The sequence below is a fragment of the Lynx rufus genome, unplaced genomic scaffold, assembly GCF_022079265.1.
Source record: "Lynx rufus isolate CCGP_SWC_20201006 ecotype Redwood Valley unplaced genomic scaffold, mLynRuf1.p SCAF_3, whole genome shotgun sequence".
NCBI classification, from domain to species: domain Eukaryota; kingdom Metazoa; phylum Chordata; class Mammalia; order Carnivora; family Felidae; genus Lynx; species Lynx rufus.
In genome coordinates this window covers 36,984,403-37,005,727 of record NW_025814845.1, presented here as the reverse complement: position 1 = coordinate 37,005,727, position 21,325 = coordinate 36,984,403, and the positions used below count along the sequence as shown (strand labels likewise).

The window sequence follows — 21,325 nt, the reverse complement described above, 5'->3', positions numbered from 1 at the left end:
TATGACGTTGGAGGTCTCAGAAGCCTCAAAGAAGCTTTGATTGGGTAAGGAAACTGCAAAATGAGCACAGCCACATTCCACAAGAACTGTTCTCATCAGCTATCCTTCTAGAGGCAAAATAGTAGAGCAGCACTGAGTCCTACTTCATGGGTTCAAATCCTGCTTCCCCCACATACTGGCTCTGTGACCCCAGGATAGTTACTTAACCTCAATGGCAAAATGGGGAATAGTGGAGTAATATCACCCAATTTAGGAAGTTGTTCGGAGGATTGCACGTGTTAATACCAGTAAATCACTTAGAACATATGTCCGGAACACAGATTAAGTGGTGTGTGTTAACTGCTATTATTATTATCATTAGTAATAGTGTTAATTATTATCTACATAACAAGGCCAGTACAAGTACATTTAAACCCAAAGTTCTCTTCTAGAAGGTGATCCTTGTTTGCATTAGAGACTTTACCTTTTGTCGTGGTTGGTTAGGAGCAGAAACCACTACAGTGTTGCAAATTGCCAATGCAATAAAGAAGTCAATGATATACAAAGTCTCCAGTGGTGGATTTGGGGCAGTCTCATCTAGTGGTGTAAAAAGCTGAGGTGTAATCTGATTAAATTTGTCCAAAAGCCTGGTGTCTGGTACCACATCTGTTTCCTGAAAACCCAATTAGAAAAAGTGTTGTTATGTTAAGTATCTAAAAATGAGAGCTTTAAATTTACATGAGAAGTAGCTTTTATAACCACACTCTATGCACAATGAGATAGTAAACTTTACTCTTCTAAAAAACATTTAACATGGCATCATGGCAAGTGAGAATAGGAAAATAACAGACCAAAAAAAAAAAGGAAAATCCAGAATGCACAATACTGATGGAGAACACCTTGACTATTAACTTAAATTCAAAAGGAGATAGGAACAATGCCTTCCACCAAAATCTAGTTGACTGTTTTTCTATTTTGAAATACATAGTTGACAAAAGTGAACTATTGGGAGTTCATCAAGATAAAAAGCTTCTGCACAGAGAAGGAAAAAAAAATCAACAAAACTAAAAGACAACCGACGGAATGGGAGAAGATATTTGCAAACAACATATCAGATAAAGGATTAGTATCCACAATCTATAAAGAATTTATCAAACTCAACATCCAAAAAAAAAAATAATCCAGTGAAGAAAGGAGCAAAAGACATGAATAGACACTTTTCCAAAGAAGACATCCAGATGGCTAACAGACACATGAAAAGATGCTCAACATCACTCATCATCAAGGAAATACAAATCAAAACTACAGTGAGACACCCTCTCATGCCTGTCAGAATGACTAAAATTAACACAAGAAACAACAGGTGTTGGTAAGGATGTGGAGAAAGGGGAATTCTATTGCACCATTGGTGGGAATGCAAACTGGTGCAGCCGCTCTGCAAAACAGTATCGAGGTTCCTCAAAAAGTTAAAAACAGAACTACCCTATGACATAGCAATTGCACTACCAGGTATTTATCCAAAGGATACAAAAATACAGATTTGGAGGAGTATATGCACCCCAATACTTACAGCAGGACTATCAACAATAGCCAAACGATGGAGAGAGCCCAAATGTCCACTGACTGATGAATGGATAAAGAAGAGGTGGTATATATAAACAATGGGATATTATTCAGCCATCAAAAAGAATGAAATCTTGCCACTTGCAACAACATGGATGAAACTGGAGTATATAATGCTCAGCAAAATAAGTCAGTCAGGAAAAGACAAATACTGTATGACTTCAGTCATATGTGGAATTTAACAAACATAACAGATAAACATATGGGAAGGGGGAAAGGAAGAGAGGGAAATAAACCATAAGAGATTTTTGTTGATAGAGAACAAACTGAGGGTTGATGGAGGGGGATTGGTGGGGGGTGAGCTAGATGGGTGGTGGGCATTAAGAAGGGCACTTAGTTATGATGAACACTGGATGTTGTATGTAAGTAATGAATCACTGAATTCTACTCCTGAAACCAATATTGCATTGTATATCAACTAATTAGAATTTAAATAAAAATTTGAAAAGAAAAAAAAAAATACAGTTTCCAGAGCATCCAACAGCAACTGATGATTCATCTAACAACTGATGAGTACCACCTCTTTTAAAAGTGAGGACATTACTCATACCATGTTATTTTATGGTTAATACAAAAAATTTTATGGTTCAAATCATTACTATAATAAAAACAAACAAAAGAACCTCTCCAAAATAAACATTAGTATGAGCAGGCAAACATATATAAAGAATATTACCTAGTAATATACATGACATTAATGAGGGTTCCTCCAAGAGATTTTTCTTTTTTTTTTTTTAACATTTTCATTTTATTTTTTGAGAAAGAAAGAGAGCATGAGCACGGGAGGGGCAGAGAGAGAGGAAGACACAGAATCCCAAAGCAGGCACCAGGTTCTGAGCTGTTAGCACAGAGCCCGATGCAGGGGCTTGAACCCACGAATGTGAGATTGTGACCTGAGCCAAAGTTGGATGCTCAACTGACTGAGCTACCCAGGCGCCCCTCCAAGAGATTTCTGATCATCAAATATATTGGCAATATATGCCCTGTGCCCTCCTCTTAAAGATTCTTAGCATAGGGTGGTTCAGTCGGTTAAGTGTCCAACTCTTGACTTCAGCTCAGGTCGTGATCTCACGGTTCTTGAGTCTGAGCTGCACATCTGGCTCTCTGCTGACAGCATGGAGCCTGCTTCAGATCCTCTGTTCCCCTCTCTCTGCCCTTCACCTACTTGTGCTCGCTCGCTCTCTTTCTCCCCAAAATAAATATTAAAAAAGTAAAAAAAAGGGGCGCCTGGGTGGCTCAGTCGGTTAAGCGTCCAACTTCGGCTCAGGTCATGATCTCACAGTCCGTGAGTTCGAGCCCCACATAGGGCTCTGTGCTGACAGCTCAGAGCCTGGAGCCTGTTTCAGATGCTGTGTCTCCCCCTCTTTCTGACCCTCCCCCATTCATGCTTTGTCTCTCTCTGTCTCAAATATAAAAACGTTAAAAATTTTTTTTTTAATTAAAAAAAATTTTAAAAAAAGATTCTTAGTACAAATTAGCTCTAAGAAGTTCTGCTATTGAAAAAACTACATATCCATTTTAACACAGTGCTTCTCACATTTACTGAAGAGTACTAGTTTTAACAAAAGAATGTTGTGCTAGAAAATGGTTTATAAAACAGTCACATGTAGACAATTGCTTTAGAAATTTTTCAGATGAATCAAAAGAGGGATCATCAACTACAAATCAAATTTCACTAAAATGCCATTGTATTCTAGAGAAGTCGTGCATGTAGTCGGTTGGCATACTGACTTCAGGAAGCCAGGAGAGGTGATTTAGAGATAGGAGAAAACGGTGGAGATGTGAGACGTGTGATATTAGGCTCAAAAGACCATGGCTTGTATTTTATGCTTAGTTTGGGGAGAACTACCGTAGGCTTAATAAGAAAACAGCACAGGCTGAAAAATCGCATGAGTTTGAGTTTAGATCCTGGACTCACTGCATAGTCGCTGCTATCCTCAGGCAGCGTGCTTCACTCCCCGAGCTTCATTTTCTTCTTCTGAGTAATGGTAAAAATAACACCTACCTCACAGGGTGGCTGTATAAAGTCAATGAGATAATGAGTGAGGTGATACCCGTACAACAGGAACCTATAGGCAGATCACCAGGCTCACAATGGGTCCAAACTATATGCTGTCACAAAGCATTCTCAAATTTCTATTTAAATACATCAACATCTACTATCCTGTGATATGAGACATAGTTTGGTGGAGTTCATAGGCACTAATATCCTGATGGCTGTTCACTAGTGAGTCAGCCATATTTCCTCACGCATCTCACGTACACAGTAACACTGAGCCAGTGTCTGGGCCCTCAGTTACTCAGAGAATAATCCTTTCCTCGGGACCTCCTTGCCAAAGTCAATAGAAGACAGTGGTAATGTTTGAGAGATTTCTTTCTTACTCAATGCTTAGTCAGCAAGGGATGCTTGGGAAACTCGTCACATGATATTTGGCAAATATACTGTCATCTATTGCTTGTGAGATCCCATGAGTTAGAAAATATTTCCAGAGGCATCTCAGAATGCTAATGTGCACTAAGTCAAAAACAAAAACAAAACAAAACAAAAAACAAAAAAACATTTCAGAGTGGAACTCTTAAGAAATGTTTAAAAATTTTTTTCTAATATTTATTTATTTTTGAGAAAGAGAGAGAGAGAGAGAGAGGGAGGGAGACAGACAGAAAGGCACAGAATCTGAAGCAGGCTCTAGGCTCTGAGCTGTCAGCACAAAGCTGATGCGGGGCTCGAACTCAAGAACCACGAGATCATGACCTGAGCCAAAGTCAGACACTTAACCAACTGAGCCACCCAGGCGACCCTCTCTAAGACATGTTTAAATATCAATTTAAACTTAGTGGCTTTCCTTCAAATCATGCTTCCTTTTTAGTAATTCTCGGCCACCTCCCCCACCTTTTCTGGCTTTATTTCCCACCTATGTTTATCAATTACTGACCCTCTCTCTTCAGGTCCATTTCTCTTACCCCAATTTTCATTTTTATTGCTGCAAAGTCTAGGTCTTTTGGGCTTGAGGTTGCTTTCTTTTCTGCTCTGTAAATCTCTCCTTATTAGTTTAATCCTAACTCAAGTTTTACCTCTTTTCTGCAGCCCTTCTTGATCCCTCCTTCTCCCTTGAGAGTTGAACACTCCATTCTTTGTGCCCTCACTATACTTTGGGTTCACCCACTATTACTGCATCTTTAATATAGGATTGTTTTTATTTATTTTTATGTCTGCCTCCTCTGCCTAGAAACAAAACTGAAGGATAAGGACATGTCTTACTCATTTTACATCCCTGTGTCTAGTATTTTGCCATTGTTTTTCATTAATTCATTAATTCATTCATTCATTCATCCCATAAATATTCATTGTTGCATCTATGGCATCAGGCACTCCTCAAGGACAGAGGGATGCACAGGACAGATACGATCCTGGCTTGCGTGCAGCTCACATTCTAGTTAGGGGAGATAGCAGATACAAAAACTAACCTATAAACAATAAGATGCTTCTGGATTGAGACAGAGAGAGACAGGAGGGGTGGAAAGAACTCTGGATTAGGTGGTAGGGAAGGTTTACTGAAGAGGTGACACTAAAGCTGAGATCTGTGACAGAAAGGAAACCCACATAGAGATCTAAGAGAATAGTCACCTGGGTAGAACAAACAGCACTCCTGTTGAACAAAAACATAAAGAGGATGAAAGAAGCATAAACAACCTTGGCTTACAAAGAAAAGGTTTCTATTTCTAAGTAGGTAGTATGAACCCAGGAGCCTGGGGCTTCAATGACATGTTAATTCCCAAAGCTTGGAATATTTTTGCCAGCAGCCCGCCTAGGATCCTTACTCCCTGGCTCTTAACTTGCATCTCCATGCAAGGTGCTAGCTTACAATTTTCCATTTCTAGACATCACAGCTCTCAGTGTGCTCTCAAGCTGGTGCTCTTAACCTGGGCTCCACTGACAGGCTTCTGGAACTGGATGCAAAAATTTAACAGATGCTAATATTTCAGGTCAAAGAATCTACAGCTTTCTCAAAATAATCTTTAGTCTCAAAAGGATAAAATCAACTTGTCTAGAGCAAGAATGAGATGATCTCATATTTCAAGGAAGACCTCTTTATCCTATATATAATGGTGTGGTTTTGAAAACATAAAACACCGGGGCGCCTGGGTGGCTCAGTTGGTTAAGCGGCCGACTTCGGCTCAGGTCATGATCTCGCGGTCCGTGAGTTCGAGCCCCGCATCGGGCTCTGTGCTGACAGCTCAGAGCCTGGAGCCTGTTTCGGATTCTGTGTCTCCCTCTCTCTGACCCTCCCCCGTTCATGCTCTGTCTCTCTCTGTCTCAAAAATAAATAAAACATTAAAAAAAAAAAAAAGAAAACACAAAACACCCCCAGTGCATCTTTACAATCAAAATGGCACATGGCATTGAAATAAAGGGCAAGTGAAAACAAAATGCACTGAGTGGGGAGGCTGAGCCTGTTAAGCAGCTTCACTTAACAACCTTCAAAACTACTTTATTGAGAATGGACACATGAGTCCCTGAGACAGATCTTGAGAATTCAAGATGTTAAGTCCTTGCTCTTAAGGAGCTATTGGCATATTTCAGGGGCGTAAATAAGGCCTGTGTAATGAGAACTAAGGAAGGGAGGGAATGGGTACACAGAACGCAGAAGCTGAGAAAAGAGAGTCTGGGAAGTCTTCAGAAGAGAGTATTTAACGTAGTCTTATAAGAAATAAGTGTTTCATCAGATTTGGTAGACAGAGGTAGGTTGCCAATGGGAAGAAAAAATGTTAGATGGAGAAAATGGTACAGATAAAAGAACAGACTTTAAGAAACATCACTTTTTTTCCAAGGAGATGAGGCTAAATCAGGAAACTGAGAGGGTGGGTAGGGCACAACCCCAGTGGGTCACCAATGTCCTATTTCCAAGTGAACATGGGTCAACATGTGGTTAACTCTGCATGGGTGGAAAATGTAAAAAGATCAGTACAGGAATAGGTAAAAAGAGAAAAAAATATATATCTATTTCTGATACAGCCTTATAGTGAATGCACAGAAGAGGCTATATGCATTCTTTTCCTATATTCCTTTCAGAAGTTGGAGAAAAAAAATTAAGCCTAGATGTTTGGAATAGTCTGACATGTGGCCAAGATACAATAGGACAGGTGCTATATCTTCAGTGCCACAGGAATGAACTAAATGAGTTGCACGGAAATGATTACCCTCACTCTTGAAATTTTTACTGGCAACTTTGAAAAGAGCCAGGAGATTCCCTTCAAGGCCTTTCCAGAACAAAAGAGACCACTGGCATCTACTCAGATCACATCTCTGCTACGAAAACCATACAATAAATTCAATGCAGACACACAAAGTTTCCCCAAAGTGGATTTGTTCTTGTTACGCCACCTACTTTAGACCAGTTGCCAGTCTCAAGCCTGGGGAATCCTCGTCTTGGTAAACCACAATAGTTAATGAGATGTGGAAGGCAGAAAGGGCAGCTGAAGGTTTACAGAAACAATTCTAAGTACAGCAAAACTTTTGAACTCTGATTCTTTCATGTTAAGTATCATTCCTCTTTCCCATCTTCCACATGGCCCTCTAGATTTTTCTTCAGCAAAATGGGTTTGTCAATGGGTATAACTAAACAGCTTCCAAAACTTCCCTCAGGAACTCAAGTGATACCCAGATGAGCTCTAAAATAGAAATATCAGAAAATGTCATTCTGAGGACTCAGAATGGGGAAGAGGACACAGGTCTGGTGGGACTGGGGGGAAAAATGCAGAAAAAAAGGCCTTGGAGGGTACTGACAGTACGTATGTCATTCAGACATACTTAGCTTATCTATGAGATAACTCTGGAAAGCTTTGCTGGTTCTGAGAGTGAGTCATAAACTGTAACCCAAGGCAGCTGTTTTTGTTTTTGTTTTTCCAGAGAGACAGAGAGAGAGAGAGAGAGACAGAGAGAGAGAGAGAGAGAACGAGAGCATGAGCATGGGGGAAGAGAGTCGGGGGGGAGAGAACGGTAACCAGGTTCCAGGCTCAGTGCAGAGCCCAATGCGGGGCTTGATTTCACAACCCTGAGATCATGACCTGAGCCAAAATCAAGAGTTGGACACTTAGCCAACTGAGCCGCCCCAAGGCAGCCTTCTTTAGGCTTAGACACCATTGGCCCTGATCAGAAATACTATGCTATTTCAGAAATGATACACTATCTCTCAACACTGAAGTATCCCACAAATTAGGAAGCTATGATACTGTTTGCTTATATTTCTAATTTTGTGCGGGCAATTACACTGAACCACAATTATGTAGTCTCTTCTCAGGTAGAAAAGACAACAGTGTTTGGCTCTGTCATAATTAGGGGGATGTTCTTTCATTATTCATTATAGATATACAAGATTCAAGTCACATATTCACACTTACAATGGGGCTACTGAAAGCAGCCTGTCTGGAGCGAGGCACTTCACTGGCTCCTTCTCCACTTCCCACAGCTAAACAGCTCCCAGCAAGATGATTCAAGGATTTACTTCCCAAGGGCCCATTATGAACTGTCCTGCAGCTGGGGGTCCTCGGTTTTGTCATATTGGTGAGGGAGCCGCTGGGAGTGTCCATGGAATCTTCATCTTCAGAGGCAGCTTCCTGGTAGGACTCTAACCTCTTGGCTGAGCGATAAAAAATCATACTGGGTCATTACCTGAGAAGAACCATTTGCAAGCTGGATATGTCAGACATTTACTTAAACAGCTATTCCACACCATCTCCTCCCTTTTCAAAAACTGCCCTCCAAACTCCCCTCTCCAGATTCCCTTCATGAACTTACCTCGTTGGGAAAAGTAAAAGCAATCAGACAGCAACTCCCTTCTTATCCTATCGTCAAATCTACCAACCTATCCACATCTGTATCTAAACCCTCCTACTACTATGGATAAAGTTTCAAATGCCAAGCTCTCCACTCATGATCTGCCTCCCACTCCTGTGGCCTTCTCAAGGACTTCACGTTTACAACTTTCCCCTCCTTTGCTTACACCAAGCTCCCCTCAACCAATCTCATGGCTTTCTGTCCCTGTCTGTCCACTGACACTACTTTTGGCAAGGTCGCCCATGAGTTCCACATTATCAAATCCCATTACTGCATCTGTCCATATCTTATATGCATCCTTAGCAACATCCAACAGAGGTGACCGTTCTCTGCTTGAAATGGCTCTTTTGGTTTCTCTGACACCATGTGTACCTGTTTTTCCTCCTACTTCAGTGGCTATTCCTTCTTATTTTCTCCTGCTATCTTCTCTTCAATCAAATACTGGGTTGCTGCAGGAGCTCCTTCCCTTCTCCACCTATACACTCTTCCTTGGTGATATCACCTGGTCCCACATTTGAAATGCCAACTCTGTGCACATGTTTTTTAAACCTGTATCTTCAACTCCAACTTCTAACTGGAATCCAGACTCCTATATATATCCAACTCTCCACTTGATACTTCTAGTTAGATGTCTATTCGGTTCTTCAAGCAGATTATCTGCATGGCTAACTCCTTTACCTTTCTCAAGTCTCTTAGCATGTCCCTTGTCAGCAGACTTTCCAGATATAACCACTTCAGAGCTTACCACCATCTACACACTATAGATCTTATTTATTTTTTGAATCATCGAGTAGAATATAAACTCCAAAAATGCAGAGAGTTTGTCTGTTTTGGCTTGTCTGTTTTGTTTTGCTGTAAAGCATCACCAATAGCTGTCCATTATTTATCCAAAATATCTCTAATATCTCGAATTCTCTCCATCTTCATTACCTTAACCCAAGCCACCATCATCTCTCAACTGGACCAGTGCTAACAGCCTCATAACTGGTCTCCTTACCCCTCGGCATTCCATTCCTTAACCAGTAGCTACAGTGATCTTCCTAAAATATAAAGCTGATCACATTACTCCTGCACAAAATTTTCCTTATGTTGGCTTACATAGCTCAAAATGATCCGACCTTTGCTGACCTTCTTGAAGTTTCTTGCCCCTTCCTCTTCCACATGTCCACTAAAATCCAGCCTCACTGGCCTTCTTTTCTTACTTTGAAAATTGCCAAGCTCATTTCAGCCTGAGAGCCTCTATACTAGCTGCTGCCTGTAACTGGTAGGTTTTCACATCTGAACTTCAAGATTATGTTATTCAGATCTAAGCTGTAACCCTTAGAAAGGCCTTGCTCCCCTACCCGACCCAAAATGCCTTCCAATCATTCTATATCATATCATCTCATTTTAATTCTCTGAAAAGCACTTTTCATTATTTATTTTTCTTGATTTAAGAATTAATTTATTTGTGACTATTCAATAGAAGCTCTGTGAGAGGGCCCCTGTCTGCCTTGTTAATCATTATGTCCAGGAGTACAGAGTAAACAATCAGTCAGTGTGTACTTGCTGAATTGCTAGCTGCATTCAAGCCAAGTCTAGCTACTTAGAGTATGGCTTTTGCCAAGTTAATTTCAAAATAAAAAATATTTTCATATTCTGTTCAATAGTTTTTATCTGTATTTTTCAAGGACAAAGAGAAGCTAAGAGGCAATGTTGTGATCCTGAGTTCTAGAACCAACTCTTCCAAAGACTCAGTGTTTTCTAGGAAATCACTTAACTCTTCCCAGGCCTTTGTTTTCTCACTGGCCGAATGAACAGTTTGGATTTAATGACTTTAAGGTCCTTTCCAGTTCTGCAAGTTTCATTATATTCTCTGACTAAATAATACAGAATGCTTCCCTGTATGGCCTTTCAGCTTCAAAAACCCATCCACTTACTGAATCCCAAACATACTGAAGTTCTCCATTTTCACCTGTGCCCTTGTCCAGAATATCCATTCTCTTTTTCTATGCTTACATAAATCCTCAACATCTTTGAAGGCTTAGTTCAAAGGCCAGTTCCTCAATGGTGACCTCTGTAACTATACTGGCCCTCACTCCCTGGGCCTTTAAAGCTTCTATCTACTGAATGTACTGAATGTTACTATGCACCAGGCATCTGTCTCATTTAATAACTAGGACAACCCTCTGTGGCAGATACTATTAATACCTCAATTTTAGTAATAAAGAAATCAAACAAATTTTCCCCATTTCACAAAAGTAATAATCATCAGTCTTACATCCAGTTCTATAAAGTTCACAGCCAGTGCTCAGAATGTTATGTTCTGAATGTATGTTAACATGATATTCCTTATAATTTTACAGCAATATTCCCTGCTTGATTTCAATGAGTCCATGTATTGTAGTTTAAACATTTATCAAATGAATAATGAATGCATGTTTGAATAGACACATAAATGGAATATCCGTAGAATCAAGGGAATGTTGTGGGGTAGGGACTTGACATTTATTGAGTACTTCCTGGGGTGCCTGGGTGGCTCAGTCAGTTGAGCTACCGACTTCGGCTCAGGTCATGATCTCATGGTTTGTGAGTTCGAGCCCCGCGTCAGGCTCTGTGCTGACAGCTCAGAGCCTGGAGCCTGCTTCTGATTCATTCATTCATTCTCTCTCTCTCTCTCTCTCTCTCTCTCTCTTCCCCTCCCCCACTCATGCTGTCTCTGTCTCAGAAGTAAATAAACATTAAAAAAAATTTATTGAGTACTTCCTGTTCATCAATCATCTGTTTAGGTCTTTATGTAAATATCTGTATCTAGATCTTCCCTTTTCATCTTAAAAATAATGCTAGCAGTTAGGAACTATCACTGTTTCACTTTGCAGGTAAGAGAGGCTAAGAGCCAGAGAGATTAAGTACTTTGACCATGGTTAAACAGCTAGTTGGGGGTAGAGTTGGGATTTAAATGTAGGTCTTCCTGACCCTGAAGCCAGTACATGTATCCACTATGTTATATCTCCTTGGCAGTTACCTGTATAGGTTAGTTCAGTCATTCTCAACAAGGGGTGAATTTGTCCCCCAGCGAACATTTGGCAATGCCTGTACACAGTCTGGTTGTTATAACTGGGGGAGGAGTGCAATTGGCATTCAGTGGTCAGAGCCCAAGGAGGCATCTAAACATCTTAGAATGCACAGAACCGCACCCATCTCAAAGAATAATGCAGCCCCAAATGGCAATAGTGCTGAGGTTGATAAATCCTTGAGTAGCTAAAGAAACTTATTGGTGATGTGACACCATTTTAAAAATAAATAATTACACTATTACAAAACCTATAGAAACATAAAGGCTTATAGTTCAGGAATTTCTCCCGTACATCATTAGGGAAATCAGTCCTCATGCAACTGTGTAATTACTACAATGCCAGACAGCTCAGCCCTTAGGACAGGACAAACGTGCTCAATAAATAACACTGGAAGAGTGGACTCAAGAACACATGGAGCAACCTTTAATCATTTTGTAAAAAGCTATGGGAAGGAAACAGAACAGTAAAGCTATAATTTGATTCAGAAAACAAAACTATAGGTGTAATACTTGTAGACTCAGTGAAGGTTTTTCAAAAATTGGGTATGAGATGGCTCAGTCGGTTAAGCGTCCAACTCTTGGTTTTGGCTCAGGTCATGACCACACAGTTTTGTAAGTTTGAGCCCTGTATCGGACTCTGTGTTGACAGTATGGAGCCTGCTTGGGATTCTCTCTCTTTCCCTCTCTCTCACTGGCCCTCCCCTGCTTGCATGCTGTCTCTCTCTCGAAATAAATAAACTTTAAAAAAAAAATCAAAAATTGGGTATGAGAAAGGAAAGCTTATTACCATACTGATAAACAAAAATCTATCCGGGGCGCCTGGGTGGCTCAGTCGGTTGAGCCTTTGACTTCAGCTTAGGTCATGATCTCGGAGTTGGTGAGTTCAAGCCCTGTGTCGGGCTCTGTGCTGACAGCTTGGAGCCTGGAGGCTGTTTCAGATTCTTTGTCTCCTTCGCTCCCTGCCCCTCCCCCACTCAGGTGCGCGTGTGTGTGTGTGTGTGTGTGTGTGTGTGTGTGTGTGCGCGCGCGCGCGCGCTCTCTTTCAAAAATAAGTAAACATTAAAAAAAATTTTTTAAATCTATCCAGCTGATCATGTAGACTTTTCATATGTCTCTTAAAACAGGTTTCAATTAGTTCCATAAATGCCTCAGAGTGGGGCAGGAATTCTTGCTTTCCAATTCACAGGAGAAAATGCAAAGTATGTAGTCTTTCTATCAAGGTAGGTACTGATTAGATGCTAGGTTAACTATTTTAATTCTCTTTCTTATTTAACCCCTAATCTTCTCTTTTGAATCCTCCTTCAAATATCTAGTAACCTGTTCAGGCCCTATTACTTACATTTATTTGATATTTGGAAGAAGTGAGCAAAAATCTGTGGAACAAAAAGTTGATCATACTTTTCAATGTGCTCCTCAAAGGGCCCACAACAAGGGTGAACAGCACAACGTGCACATGGATTTCTCCCAACTGTATCATCCCCATATCCTCCAAGCATTTTGCTATGAACTAATCCCCCAAACATTTCCAGCATCCCGACTTTCACCTGCTCATAAACAGCACGCTCAGCTAAGCTTCGGCCAACTGTATCATCCATGTATCCTTGATACACACAAATCTTTTATTCTAAACTGATTCCTTACGCATTTCCAGCATTCCAAAAATTTCTTGCCCAATATCTTTCTAGGTCCCAAACCTTGATCAATGCTAAAATCACCTCCAAAACACCAGATTTTCATCCTATGAGACGAAGTAAGATATTTTTACGTTTCCATGCCTGTTTTCCATATCGGACCATGAACTCCTCAAAAGATAAATCTCTTACTTTGACAACTGTAATGACAAAAACAATGGCTGCTCATACTTCAAAGAATTTATTCTGTGCCATGCTTTGAGTGGCTTTTCATAAATTATCTTCATGAATACTATTATGGATCCTTTTTAGCGAGGCCCAGAGAAATTATGTAACTGGCCCAGAGTCATACAGCCCATAGGCAGTAAAGATGGGAATCAGATTCAGGAGGCCTGATTCCAAAATCTTTGTTCTTGGAAACTACTAAATGCTCTCACCATGTAGATCAGATTCACAAACTGCATCATAAAGGCACTCTCTAGACAAACCCAAATTGAGAAACATTCTACAAAATCCCTGAATAGTGCCCTTCAGAACTAGGGTCATCGAGAAACAGAAAGCCTTAGAAGCTTTCAAATCTAGAGCAGTCTAAATGAGGACTGTCACATGGTCTTCTGGATGGGATCCTCAGACAGAAAAAGGTATAAACTAAAGAAATCTGAATAAAGTATGGATTTCAGTTAATAATGATATCAATATTAGTTCATTACTTATCATAAATGTATTATACAACTAATGTAAGATGTTAATGACAGAGGAAACTAGATAGGGGTGCATAAAGGAACCCTCAAAAGCATCTTTGTAACTTTTCTATAAATCTAATGCTATTCTAAACTAAAAAGATTACTATTATAAAAGACATTCTCTTTCAGTAATTTTTTAAAGGATTGCTTTAAAATTTTAATATGCACATAAATCACCTGGGAATATTGTTAAATGAAGATTTTAATAGAAGTTTTAAAGAGGAGCCTGAGATTCTGTGTTTTTAATACATACTGAGGCGTTGCTGATGCTACTTAGTTCATTAACCAAATTTCTAAGTTGCAGGGTTTTATTTTTTTTAAGTTTATTTATTTAAGTAACCTCTACACTCAATGTGGGGCTTGAACTCACAACCTCAAGATCAAGAGTCATAAACTCTTCCAACTGAGCCAACCAGGTGCTCCTAAGTTGCAAGGTTTTAAAGCATAAAATGGTGTCGTCAGATGTGTTTAGTTCAAATGCATATGTGCACGGGGCTATTTCCTAGCAGTGATGTTTTTTATGGACAGATCTCCTAGGCAGTGATTTTTGCCCCCAAATCCTGAAGGGTTAACCAGCTTTAATTTCAGTAAAAATAATATATCTTAGGGTTAAATCCTGGAGAGAAGTAGCCCCCACTACTCCTTCCTTCATCAATCAGAGTGTGTATACATGTCCTTATTTTTAAACTATTACAGAAAAGAGACCAGGATCTCCGTATGTATGTGTAGTAGAGAAGTGTTTACAGGCGAAGTTGGTACCTACAGAAGCAGTGCAACACTCCATGGTCCACAGACAGTTCAGTCATGATAGCATGTGATTCTCAGTCTCTTGGTACCTTCTCTGCATAAAGGGCTATAGAAGAGAAGCACTCACTGGGCCCAAGTGTGTGCTCAGGAACTGTGGCGGGAAAGGGCTGATATCAGCCCTTTTAAATGCTACAAACACAAAATTTGAAATGCTACGGATACAAAAAAAAAAAAAAAGCGATGCTCCTCATCACATATTTTGTGAAACACTACTATAAGTTACTTGAAAATAGGGATCTACATAGTCAACTATTTTGGAAGACACTCCTCTCACAAACAGGTGTGAAAGTTTAGCTAGTGAGGTTCACTGCAGCATTGCTTACCACAGTAAATGTTGACAACCGAAATTAATGGTGGATTATTTACATAAATTTTGGCAATTATTACAGTGCAATATAGCATAGCCTCTAGAAGAGTAAGGAGAGAACAGAAAGGCAGTCACGATGAAGTCTTCAGAAAAATGGTTGTAAAAGCAAAAGCACACTGTAATTTCATTTTTGTTTAAAAAACATAAAGTGTACAAGAAAAAGAATCAAAAGAAATGTATGAAAATGTTAACAGTGGTCTACTCTGGTGGGGGTTACTTATGGCTTTTATATTTTTCCTCATTTAGCTTACCTGAGATTTTCTAAAATATTGTTTTTGTAACAAAAATGCAATAAAGAAGATAAAACAAGGCAGAGTATCATCATATCCAGTATGGCTAGCTATTTTTTTACATTTGTGTAGTGATTATGTGATAAACATTCAACATTTTATCCCTTGCATTCACAGGTAACAATAAAACCTGGCTTAAAAATGTATGTGCCTAAGAGAAAATACAATGTATTTTAAAAAAAAAAAATTTTTTTTAAGTTGATTTATTTTGAGAGACACAGAGAGCAGAGGAGGGGCAGAGAGAGGGAATCTCAGGCAGACCTTGCACTGTCTGCACAGAGCCCGATACGGGGCTTGAACTCGCAAGCAGTGGGATCACGACCTGAGCTGAAGTCGGATGCTTAACCGACTGAGCCACCCAGGTGTCCCTAGAATTATCAAACTTTTAAGTGGGTGCCAAAAAGCCCAATCTTCAGGTTGGTTTTCACAGAAACCCACACTTACCATTTTCTTCATGGCAGTAATCGAAACCTGCCACACTACATCTTCGAAAAACCATCTTATTCTCAGTGAGAGTTCCTGTCTTATCAGAAAAGAGGTACTGAATCTGCCCAAGGTCCTCGGTGATGTTCAGTGACCGGCACTGAATAGTAGAATCCATTTTCTCATTGTAGAAATCCACATCACTTTGAATAAAATATATCTGTCCAAGCTTCACAATTTCAATGGAAACATAGAGAGAAATGGGAATCAAGACCTAAGAGGAACCAAGCAATTTAAAAAATATTAGAGAGGGAAAATAATGGGTGAGAAACCAAATGTAGTTGGATTAAGTAACAAAGTCCTCAAAATTCTATGATGAACTCAACATAAATTACCTGTAACAAAATGATCATGGTCCAAAACATATAGAATCCTGCCAACACTGGTGATATGACATGTCCATCAGGCTCCGGGATATTAAAAAATATTATGTTTTCATATCTACTCAACCAGATTCCATGACCTTTCAAAAAGCACAGAGACATCAAAAGAATGCTACATATACACTATGTAAATATAGAACTTCATTCCTAAAGAGGAATAAAAGTATTTATTTTGGTTGAAGACCCATTGTTTATTTTTTAAAACAAATTAAAATTCAAAAGGTTCCAAATTCTCCTGTCTCGGTCTCTCTTTAAATCTCTTGCCAGGTCCCTTTACTACTGTGGCCCCATGTAACTGGATATAATCAACATTAATGTTTTTCAGATCAGAGATTGAGAAAGATAAAGATGTGAGGAAAAAAATGAATGGCGAATGAAACCTCCTTTACAGAAGTCAAATATTCATCAATATTTTGAAAATAAAATACTTTTAAATGAATACCTTACTGAAAAGACGTCAGCAAAAAAATCAAATTTACCTACCCAATGCACCAGTTAAACACATCACAAGCAAAAGTAGGACACACCAGAGGACATCTGTATTTGCTCTTCTTTCTAATTTGCTGCGCTTATACCTTGGACCACTGTTGTTCAGCATTGCTTTGGTTTCATGGCCTACGTAGGTAACATGTCAGAAAATTTGCAAATTAAAGCCAGATAGCAAATAGCATATTTTTAAATCTCTGCGGCAGATAATTTAATAAAGAGTAATTGCACAATAGATTTTGTTAATTTAGTTTGCTTTTGTGATCCATTTAGAAAAAGAGACCGAGGATTAAGTTTACGAAGACAAAATTTCCTTTCTGCTTTTGTAGATTGCATTTTGAATAAATGAAAAATGTTAACTTGAAGAAAAACACAGAGGAGACAACAGTGAAAATCAGAAGTGTAACTAACCTGCATAAACCACGATGCCCACAACAGCCTCTGTGTTCCTAATGGTGCATCCTCTAAGTAATAAATTTTCTTTACTGAGACCCACGCGTTCTCTGTTGGAATGTTCTCTATAAGAAAGATAGCATAGAGATTCATCTTTAAATAGCAAAAGTGGGGATGTAAAAATAAAAATCATGCATTCTGAGTTTTCTTGACTGGAGTATTAAGTCAAGCAGGTCACAAGAAAGGTTTCAAATCTCTGGGCCCTTTGTTTTTCTTATCTTGCTTTGGCTTGGTAAAAGATGCAACAAGTCTTAACTACCATCATTTTCTATCATTCCTGTTTGTCAACTTCTCATACTACAAAACCTAAAAAAAAAAAAAATATTCCAAATAAGGAACCTGCTGCTAGTACAAACTGTGTTTCAGGTAACTTAGTAACTGACAAGGGAAAAGTTCTTGATAGAATTAGAAAAATTCCATTTTCAAACTGGATGGAATCAAGGACTGTTCTAGGGAATGGTAATTTGTGGCTGCTAAACCCACTAGGTGACAGCCTGATGAGGATTTTATAATGAAAGAGTAAGGCTGACAACACCAATCTTAATAGAACCACCAATGGGACAGGGGACATCACAGGCCTCCAGATGATACACAATAGCAAGTACCTATTTCCACAGGTACCTAATCAAGCGTCTCTAACAGCAAATCCACCTGGGGTGGAGATCAAGAGATCCATGAAGCCTTTGAAATTGTATGCAATATTTCCTGCATGTACGTGTGTGTGTGTGTGTGTGTGTGTGTGTATCATTTTGTAGAAAAAGAAACTATGTCCTTCATCAGATTTGAAAGTGTCCCTGGACAGTTTACAGGAAATCAGATGGCCAGAAAACAATGTTCACTACCACCACAAGGATGCAGCCTGGTAAATGTGGTAAACTGTGATGTGGCCGGGGGGGGGGGACAAAACTGGCAAAATTATGAAATAGTTAAATCTGGGTGAAAGCCCATGAGTGTTCATTATATTTTTCTTTTTGCTTTTGCCTGTTGGAAATTTTCTGTAATAAATGGTTTAAAAATTATCAAAGCAATTACTTGACCAAGCTACAACAGTGGCAAAAATAAAGAGCAAAATAATTGGACTTTTTTTTTTAAATAAGCAAAAGTAATGTATTTCACCTATTTTGAAAATGCCCCCTTAACTTCAGCATTAAAATTAGGTTGCTTTCTAAGCAATATACTTCAGTTGATAAGTTGTTTCTTCTTTCTTAAATATAGGAGAACTGTAATTGTTATCTGGTATCCTTGCTACCTGCAATTACTAAGGAAAACTCTTCAAAGAAGGATACCACAAAGGAGGAAGAAACAGATGTGTCATTTCACTCCTATAATTTGCAAACACCTTATTCTAGGAGATCTATGTTTATATGCTTTCACATATGTGGTTTTAGGTACAAAGAGACAACTATAGTGTAGTGTCCTTGGGTTTAATTTAATTCTGCTTCCTGGTTTTGCAGATGAAAAATTTTTTATATAAAAAAATTTTTTTAACGTTTATTTTATTATTGAGAGACAGAGAGAGACAGAGCATGAGCATGGGAGGGACAGAGACAGAAGGAGACACAGAATCCAAAGCAGTTTCCAGGCTCTGAGCAGTTAGCACAGAGCCCAATGCGGGGCTCGAACTCACAAATGGCGAGATCGTGACCTGAACTGAAGTCAGATGCTTAACCAACTGAGCCACCCAAGCACCCCTGCAGATGATGAGTTTAAGTTCAACAGTAACATTTCTATGTAGTGTTCCCAGGCAAGCCCCACACAATCCTCATCAATAACATTCATTATCCCTAGAGCCTTTATAGGAACAGATTCAACATAGAAACCATTTCCAAAGTTCCTCAGTAAGATTTAAAATTCCTACCCCCCCACCAGATCCTTATTTTTCACCATTACATCACTCTAGGTTACTAGTTATTAGATCAAAGCCTAACTTCTATCATAATAGCATCTGCCCAAACATTAAACAGGTCCTGCACTTGACAGGTATATGATATTTGGCACTTATGATGTGAGACCTCTGGACTCTATATGAAGCACTGACTGTCCACATAGAGCTCTCATCCCCTGAAATCACTAGGCAACATCTATTACAGGCCCAGCATTCCCACTCAGATGCTGGGAATAGAAAAACACACATAGTCTTGCCTCCTGTGGTCTAAGGGGAAGTGACTGATACAGAAATATGTAAGTGTAATAATTATAGATATTATAATAGAAACTTGATATTCAACATGCACTGTGGACACAAATAGGGAGAAAGCTCTACCTGAGAGTAAGATCAGAGAAGGCACCATATAGAAAGTGAGCCTGAGCATCTCAATTTTTGTTGATTTTAGAAAACAGACCACAAAGCAGGTAAAGGATAAAGAGTTAGCTTAGTGGATAAAAATAATTCCACAGAAAAATCACTCTATCTACCTGGGCTGACTCTATCATTCAATGCTTCCTTGCAAGTTGCTGAAGCCAGCTTAATAGAAGCTTCAACAGAGCAGACCCAGGAAAATCTAATTACTGAGGAAGACAGAATCTGAGGGAGGGAAAAGAAGCAGAGAGCAGCTTTAGTTGCGGATTCCAAGAGAAAGGCAATTCCAGTGGTCAGATCAGACTAATCAGAAAGTAAGGCAGCACAGTTGAAGCAGACAGACATCAGAGGAGCCCATCATGAATGGAAAAACCAAAGAGCAGGTGAACGTGGCATCAGAGAATCCAGAGGCAAGTGATAATTAGGACAGCCAAGAGGCTAGTGGGGCCTTAGAAGTAGGTAAGGGTTCTAGGGCAAGACTGAGTACTCACAACAGCAAACGATGTTCCAATGTGTCTATTAAGAAAAAAAAATATGTCCAAGCGGGATGAAGAGAGAGGCTGACAAGGTAGACTAGGAGTCCAGTTCCAGAAATTTAGTTAAGGCACTCACTTATCTGCTTTCTATTGCTTTAAATTAGGTTTATTTTCAAGAAATTATATAAATCAAACCATAGAGCATATATTCTTTCCTGCCTGGCTTGTTTCACTGAACGTGACATTCAGAGATGCATCCATATTTTAGCATGTAGCACCAGTGAATTCCTTTTGCTGAATTCCCCCTGCAATGAATTCCATACACTGTATGGATATACGATTTGTTCATCCATGCTCTTGTTGATGGTATTTGGCTTGTTTCCAGTTTTGGACTATTACAAACAAAGCTGCTATGAATATTTGTGTACAGACTACTCTACCGAGAAATGTTTTATTTTCCCATGGGTAACTACCTAGGAGTGGAACACCCAGATCATACAGTGGGCATATGTTTAACTTTTTAAGAAACTTCCAAGTTGTTTTTTAAAGTGGCTGTATTGCTTTATATTCCCACAAGCAGTAAGTGGGCACTCCAGTTCTCCTACTTACTCACCAGCACTGGGTATAGTTGGGTCTTTTGAACTGTTAGTAGTTGTAGCTCTGTGGTTTTAACTTGTATCTTTCTACACAGCTATTTGTCACCTATATATGTTTTTTGGTGAAGTGTCTGTTCAAATTACTTGGACTATTTTAAAACTTATTGTTTGTTTTCTTATTACTGAGGTTTTTTTTTTTAATGTTTATTTATTTTTGAGGGAGAGAGAGAGCATGCACACATGCTAGCGAGAGGGTAGGGGCAGAGAGAAAGGGAAATACAGGATCCAAAGCGGGCTCTGCACTGACAGCAGACAGAGGACGTAAGGCTTGAACTTAGCAACCATGAGATCATGACCTGAGCTGAAGGTGGACACTTAACCAACTGAGCCACCCAGGCGCCCCTTATTACCAGGTTTTAAGATGTCTTTGTATAATCTGAACACATCAGTTACACGCATTGAGAATATTTTCTTCCAATCTGTTACTTATCTTTTCATTCACTTAATAGTGTCATTGAAGAGAAAAAGGTTTTAATTTTGATTCTGAAGTTCTTTTATGTATTTTTTTGTCCTTTTATTGTGTTTTGGGTGTTCTGAGAAGTCTTTGCCTAACTGAAGATAGCAAAGATTTCTGTTATGTTTCCTCCATGTTTAAGGAGTTTCAAATCTTAGGTTTACATTAAACTATAGAAGCCATTTTTAGTTCAGTTTTTTAAACAGTGAGAGGTATGGCTTGAAGTTTATTTTTTACAATATGGATATCCAATCGTTTTAGCATCATTTGTTGAAAAGAAAAACCTTGCTTCACTAAATTGCTTG

The 21,325-nt window shown here is 39.2% G+C and overlaps 1 protein-coding gene across 4 annotated transcripts in view; it reads right to left on the bottom strand.

Moving 5' to 3' along the window:
* ATP10D (ATPase phospholipid transporting 10D (putative)) overlaps positions 1 to 21,325 on the bottom strand; it is a 108,772-nt gene that overhangs the window by 36,186 nt on the left and 51,261 nt on the right. For all 4 annotated transcript variants that reach the window (XR_006964262.1, XM_047090820.1, XM_047090822.1 and 1 more), the window contains 6 exons: positions 17,094 to 17,200; positions 16,680 to 16,811; positions 16,149 to 16,276; positions 15,775 to 16,027; positions 8,002 to 8,240; positions 464 to 652 (listed from right to left, as the gene is read on the bottom strand). Coding sequence is in view for 3 of the 4 variants with exons in the window: in XM_047090820.1 (XP_046946776.1) it covers positions 464 to 652; positions 8,002 to 8,240; positions 15,775 to 16,027; positions 16,149 to 16,276; positions 16,680 to 16,811; positions 17,094 to 17,200 (1,048 nt within the window). In the remaining variant the exon portion in view is untranslated. The remainder of the gene's footprint in view (positions 1 to 463; positions 653 to 8,001; positions 8,241 to 15,774; positions 16,028 to 16,148; positions 16,277 to 16,679; positions 16,812 to 17,093; positions 17,201 to 21,325) is intronic.